Here is a 7,297-nt window from a genome sequence, read left to right as displayed (position 1 = left end):
GGACGGGAGGGGGGTGGAATGGGGCTCCGTCCCGCCTCATCCTGTTTGGACCGAAAATGGAGGACATGAAACGGGAATTGTGATGGAGGTTAAAATCAAAACCCGTGTGGGGATGGACTTACGCTTTCCCCGACCAGTCCACGGTATAGTTAGTAAAATAACTAAAATACCTTTAGGGATAGCAGTGGAATAGAGGAAGGAGGTGGGGGTGGAGGTTAAAATAAAAACCCATGCGGGATGAAGGAGGGCAGAATTTTGAGACGGGCGGAGGGGGGACAAGACGGGGCGGGGGTGGAGATTAAAACAAGCCGTAAAAAGTATCAAACCTTTGTTCTGCATATTGAAAGGTTTGATAGGTATTAGGAAATCAGTGTCAATTAGTGTAAGAACGAGAAAGCCTTCTTGCCCATCATTAGTAATGAGAGAGAGAGAGAGAGTCATCCCCTGTTACATGTGTTCAACAGCAAAAGCCGGAATTGGCGGAGAGAGAAAGAGAGAGAGAGAGTCATCCGGAGTTCAACTGTTCAACAGCAAGTGGGAATTGGGGAACAGAGAAGAAAAATATGAACGGTTTGAAAGAAGTGCCCACACCAGCAATGTCCGACGGCTACGAGGCCCCCAACAACATACCGGAGAGCCAAATATTCGCTGCTGCTGCTCCTCCTCCTCCATCCCCTTACTATTCCCATCATCACCACCCACCCACCTCCCCGGAGGAGCAGGAAATCTTGGGCGTTCGTTTGCTGAAGTTGCTTGCCTCCCCATTTTCCTCCCTCACCCGTTCCTCCCAGACCCTTCTCCGTCTCGACCTTAGGCGCCCTCTCTCCTTTCCCAAGCGCCCACCTCCTCCACCCACTTCTTCCTCTCTGCTTAGTTCCGTCCATGGCAGCCGAGCCCGTCTTCAACTCATGCAGGTATGCTCACCATCACCACCACCATCTAGTTTCTGTTGTTTTTCTTGTTTTAGTAATGTGTAGATAGAAAAACTTCTAGAAAAAGCATCACCATCATCATCATTTCTTTGAAATTTGGTCTATTTTTTTAGTGCATTGTTGCGGGTATCGAGTGAAGATTCTGTTGTTTTTTCTTGTTTTGAGTTTTTAGTAATGTGTAGTTAGAAGAACTTCTAGAAAAAGTATCACCATCATCATCATTTCTTTGAAATTTGGTCTATTTTTTTAGTGCATTGTTGTGGGTATCGAGTGCCTTGTATCGAACATGAAATTTTTTCATGATGGTGTCTACAATTTTTTGTTATTAGAATTTGGTTCGCCATTTTGAAATCTGGTTTTTTTATGGGTGGTTATCTGCAATTCATGAGTTTAGACGTGGGACTTCCCTCCTAAGAGCGAAGAAGAAGCAATGGTGGGTGAATCTAAAGGGGTTCTTGGGTTGAATTTGGGGATTGGAGGTAGCGTAGAAATGGATGATTATAGTGGTTTTATGGTGCCGAAAGCTCGATTGAAGACTAAATATGCAGTCCTCCATGTGTTGCCTAAACCGTGTCTCGAGCTCCGAACGAAGTTCCCAATCGGGATATCATCTCTTGCTGCCAGCATCCGCTGCAGGTATCCACATATTTTCCTTTGTTCTTTATATCAGTTTATGTTCTTGTGAGCATGTCCTTAAAATGGGATATTTGCGTGGTTTAACATGGTGGTGATGCCTTGGAATTGCTCCAAATATGGGTTCACTCAAAATTTTGATAGTTAGAGACATGCTGTAATTGGGCTTTAATTATTAGTTCTCTTCAAATTTTCAGTTTCACCATGTTGTTCAGCTGTTCTTATTTCCACTGTGTTGGAATCAAGCTAGGTTTCTTCTCTACCCATTGCATAACTTGCGAATGCATGTGGAAGAAACTATATCGATTGTAGAACTAAAAGTGAGTCATGCCATTTGAAGAGAAATACTGCAATCCAAAAGCTTAGGAATAAAAAGTTGTGTGCTGCAAAACAGCATCAACAAGAAAGATGGTGCATATATTACATCTTAGAGGCTTTGATAAATTACTTTTTCCCTGAATTTACGAGCCAAACTTTGACGTCTCTAGACTGACCATGATAGTCACTGCTCACTTTGGTGGCAACTGCATCAAAGAGACTCATGAACTAATACTGGTAAGAGTTATAAAGCTCTGCCTCTTTGTTCTCCTACACTAGCTCAAACTCTCTTCTCATCATCAGCCTCTCATTAGTTCAGTCCATAGCTATCAAGGTCCATCATCATAAAAAATCATCGAAGAAAATAAACTGTTGGTTGGTCAGAGCACAGAAGTCATTCCCAAATTACCACTAACAACCTTAAATCCTAACTCTTAAATGCCATACAACCTTAGCTTCTAAATCTGACATGATCTATTTGTTAAAATATGCCATACAACCTTAGCTTCTAAATCTGACATGTATATGTATATATATATATACAAGTGTATATATTAATGTAATAGGCAATGCCCACCAGGATCATTTTTGTCTCTTTACATATGTAATAGGTTCTGTAGGGACAGATTTGTCTTTTTGTTATATATTTATTTATTTTCTATTTTTTGTCCTTTTGTTTTTGTGTAAGGGCTCTACGGTCAAAAGACCATAGAGTCGTTGGGAGCTCCCAACAACTTTATTAGGAGCTCCCCAAGGCCCATGAGATTTGTATATATAGGAGATTCTTGCTCCCATTTTGTTCTATGATTTTCTAAGCATTTTAGTGAATAAACATTATATTTTTTATGTTGTGCTCTCTTGAGATTGCCCCTTGTGGATTTTGTATGCACTTTGTGCTATTGTAGTTGCTTTTGCTTTGGCTTTTGTATTGTCCCTTAATAGACTTGTTCTTGTGCACATTGCCTTGTATTCGTGTGAGCCCTTAGTGGCTTCTTTTTATATTTCTACTTGTTTCATTACACTATGGACATCTCTGGTTAGTGAATGAACTCTCTCAAGAAACCAATAAAACATTTTGCCTATGTCACGCAAACACTTCACTTAACGTGTGTATCCTGTGTAAACACAACACAATGCTCGGACACCCCAGGACAACCAGTGTCGAACTTAGTTAATATTTGTGTCATTAATGTTTTCTGTTTTCTTTTATGATCTTGATATTTTGTATTCACTTGCATTGTTTTTCTTTTAGAATTTGTCACCAACTACATTGCACTCCCAATGTCCAAATTCTTGAGAACTGTCGTGTTGTACCAAGTGTATCCACATCATGTCCTGTTCTCACGTCCGTATTCATGCAACAGCATTTTAGAGTTTCCCAAGTAGATATTTCAGATGTCCACATGAACCGAGTCGACTCATCTTTCCTATAGTTCTGCTGACAAGTCAGTTAAAAGGTTTAATTCTCTTAATACACAGCAACATCTGCATTTGAACGAATGAATCAGTGAGAGACTGGTTTCCTTCATTGGCATTATGCCTCTAGGCAGTCCATCCCACAAGCTTATGGGCAGGATTATAGTATTTTAAACTTTTGCATAATTGGTTTTAGGGATACACCCATCATTTTTTAGACATGTTTGATGTTCCTCGAGACAAAGCAAGTCAACTCTGTATCCGTAGAGACTCATCTCATACATATGCAGTGCAAGTTGACACTGTTACTTGATGAACTTTTAGTTGATGCTACCCATTAGATTAAGTCTCAACCAGCTACCTTGATATCTCGCATTGGGTTTATCGACATGGTAGGTGATGCAGGGTTGGCAAGTGTACCTAGCCCCGTGCGAGTCATAAAGTTAAAAACTTTGTTTGTGTGTGTGTGCGCGCGCGCGTGTGCATGTGCACACGTGTGCGCTTGCATGTGTGGAAAGTGGGTTTAGCATTCTCTATGAAAATAGGGAAGGCATAGAATCAATGATTCTTTTAGAAGATGACTATGAGAATGCCTGTTGCAGTAACTTGTACCTAAGGTTATGCATTTTATATTTTATGGTTTTGTTTCATAATTCTTTAAATCTCTTATTGTTTCCCTCTATATATATAGCCGTGTCCAAGTGTATATTTTTAAGATCCACAGCGTCCGACACTGACACCCGAGTAACATTGTTCACGACTATACCAAAGGAAGTGTATGATTAGCACCTTAAAAAAAGAGATTAGTACCTTCAGTCTAGAGTTAAACAAATTTAAAATAAATAAGAACCAACAAATGCACATAAGTAAACCAGATGTTCCTGATGCAACATTAGATGTATGATCCAATTAAAGGTTGTGGCATTATTCCAGTCTTCATCCACATAAGCAGGTAAATGAGCAAATAGATTTTCAAGAGAGCAAAAATGAAACATACTGGCAGATTATGGTGCAGTTCTGGTCTTAATCATAACAATATTAAGCCTCCTATACGCTAGCACTTGTAGGGAGCACACAGGGCCACTTAGATGAGCTAATACCTCCCTTTCTTCTCTTCAATCTCAAAACTCTGGCTTCTTAAACGTACAAAAACTATCAGTGGTTGTGGGGAAGAACCGAGTATTATGTTTCCTAACTTATGGATGTAATATGAACATGTAAGGTTTTAAGTATAAAAAGTCAAAACAAATCATCAAGAATAATGGGAGTGTTGGATGCTAGATGCTGGATGGATGGATATTTCCCAAGTAGGTATCTTCCAACTCTAAAATACCTGACACTTATTTAGTAAGGAAGTGTTGACAAAGCTGGACACCCGTATCTCTGATACCCAACACTAGACACAAGTATGACACTTGCTGGACACGGCGTATCGCGACACCTTTTAAGGTGTTGGACCCTGGACACGCATGCCCAAATTTTTGGACACCTGAATTTAAAAATGAAGTGTCAGTGCTGTGTTCAGGAGTGTCGGTGTCGAGAAGTGTCCAACACCAACATTTCAGCCTAGATGAAGTGTCTATGTAACATAGGTCGTGAATCTGCTTTCACTGCTTATGTAATTTTTAATATGACAATGGTGATAATTAAGATATATGATATTGCTGAACTTTCTCTCTATCTCATAGCACTAGGAAAAGTATATGCTGCTGTGGAAGTGTGTCCATGCAGATGTAAATAGAAGATTTTCAGGAGGAAGTTGGTGGAATTGAGGGTTTCAAAGTCAACCAGCCCTGTAAGGAAATGAACATTTCTTAAAATCTCAAAGAAGCAGGGTTCTCAATGGAGAAAAGGAAAGGTAATACAGGCCTGCATAAGAGGGGAGGAAAGTTGCCAGGGATTGTGTCAAAAGACTCAAAACAAAGCCTGGTTTTTAGCCCCAACAATGAGGTTGCTCTTGGTTTAAAAATATGTACTGATTTGAATACCAGAGAATTTGCTGCTGTTTTAAGGTATGAGAAAAAACCAACCTACATCTATTCTTGTATGAGCCTCAAGTCTTTGGGGAGCTGTACCTTGCTGAGAAGTTTTATCTTTTCACTACCTATCCACCTAGGTATCTATATATTGGACCAGATCTGTTGGAATTCTGAAGTGTTTTTACAAATTTATTTGTGGGTAATGACCATTCTTGCCTTTGGAAGTTTTTTTGTCTCCACATGAAAATTGGCATTTTGGATGAATGAATGGTCCACAATGTTTTTACTTAGTTTCGCATTAGCATGAGTTCTGCTTCTGCAACAGTTATCTAGGTCATCAAAGAAAGTTACAGTAAGCTACCTGATAGAGGACATTTGGAAGTTTATTTGCTTTAGGCAACTGCAATTAAAAAATAATTCACCCTATTGTACCCTTTGTTTATCTTGTTGTTACTGGTAGTGATCGCTTGCTTTAGATAAACAACATTAAAATCCTTTTGGCCAAGCAATAATATATTCCAAATGTTTAGGGGAATGCTTCTTTAGATGCATCTGCGTGGTTGGAGAAAACTTCCCATATTGTCTTCCAAGAAACCTACTCTACTGTTTGGGGAATTACCACCATGTGTATCAATAAGCAAAAAGCACACCCGTCATCCCTTCCTTTCAATCTTTTACTTTGTGTAGATTTTGATATTACTAGCAGATTAACATTATTATCTTTTATCTGATGCCTTTTGTTCTATTTTCTGAAGAATTCCTCTTTCTGATCTTGAGAATATGTGGAACTCCCCTTCCTCACACTTGTCGGTGAACTTCTATAATGAAGTTGGGTCTGGATTCCACCTGACACCTGGAGGTACGTTTAATCAATGACCTGACCCTGAATCAGCATCTTTTTTTTTAGCATAAGTAGAATAATGATGCTGCATATTTGACTCTACTTGCCTGTTTTGGAAGACATTATTCCTGTGAGTACCGTCTTTTTCTTTTTAAAAATAAGATGCCTTCTACTTCATTTGAATTGCCAGGTCTGGAGTTTGATGAGCACCTGCTGAAAATTGGAAAGTACACAACAGTGCGCATGGCAGCATCTGTTAACTTCCCAAGAAGATTACCACCCGAGGAGGATGAACTCTTCAAAATCGATATCCACTCCATAGGGCTGAAGACAAGAATCTTGTAAGCCATATGTTGCTCAGTTCAGCCATGCAGCAGAGCTGAATGCTGATACATGAAGACCAGGCTGTTGAATTGTCATGCAGTTGGTCTAGGCTGTTGCTATTTGTATAGTTTAAGAATTTTGCTGTGAAAAATAGATATAATAATCTGCTCGTGGTTGTGTGGTTACAACCCAAAATCTTCTGATATGGAACGGACTCGTCAGAACAGATTGGGCCTTCCCACTAGCAAGGGAAGGGAAAGAAACAATGAGAAAATTCAACCAATTATTGACTTGAAGAATTTGCAGTTTTCTAAGTCCGATGCACCTAAACAAACTCAAAAGTGATTGGATTTAACCATACAGGCCATTCTAAAATCATTTTATACCGGTTATGGTGGTTCAGTGCCATCCATAGCGGATACGACCCATGTTTGTAGGATGGTGAGATTTTTTTTGTTAGCTGCCGTTATGTTCCTACCTTGACCGTCTGCATGTTGGTTTTCCGATCGTTATCATCCTTTTTTATTTGTATTAGCATTTTGATATTGCAAAACTGATCTTATGCATGCCATAGTGGAAATTATGCATATAGGTCCACAATGCATCGACTTCAGCTAAAAACAAAACAGTTGGAATCAGCAAGAGTAACCATAACAGATGCAATGATCACAACTTGCAGCAATCAAGCGCATTTTGATGCCTCAGGACTGACAAGCATATTAGATCTGTCTGTTTTATGCCAATTCCAAAACAACCTTCTCCATCATGGTTTTATCTTTTTTATTGTTTCAAGTAACTCCTTTATTCCTCTAATGAATTCACTGCCAACTCTTACTAGAAAGGAGATGAGATTG

General features: G+C 39.4%; 1 protein-coding gene across 1 annotated transcript; it reads left to right on the top strand.

Annotated features, from left to right (window-relative positions):
• The first annotated feature begins 469 nt into the window (after positions 1–469).
• LOC149821011 (uncharacterized) lies at positions 470–6,646 on the top strand. The gene is made up of 4 exons (XM_089982237.1): positions 470–914; positions 1,327–1,568; positions 6,034–6,137; positions 6,310–6,646. Exons 1-4 carry the CDS (start codon positions 564–566, stop codon positions 6,462–6,464), a joined length of 852 nt encoding a protein of 283 aa, XP_089838363.1. The 5' UTR covers positions 470–563; the 3' UTR covers positions 6,465–6,646.
• The last annotated feature ends 651 nt before the right edge of the window (positions 6,647–7,297 follow it).

Source organism: Nuphar pumila, chromosome 12 (genome assembly GCF_984573655.1).
Source record: "Nuphar pumila chromosome 12, dmNupPumi1.hap1.1, whole genome shotgun sequence".
Taxonomy (NCBI): domain Eukaryota; kingdom Viridiplantae; phylum Streptophyta; class Magnoliopsida; order Nymphaeales; family Nymphaeaceae; genus Nuphar; species Nuphar pumila.
The sequence above is the reverse complement of the archived record's forward strand: the minus strand, read 5'-3'. Positions and strand labels throughout refer to the sequence as shown.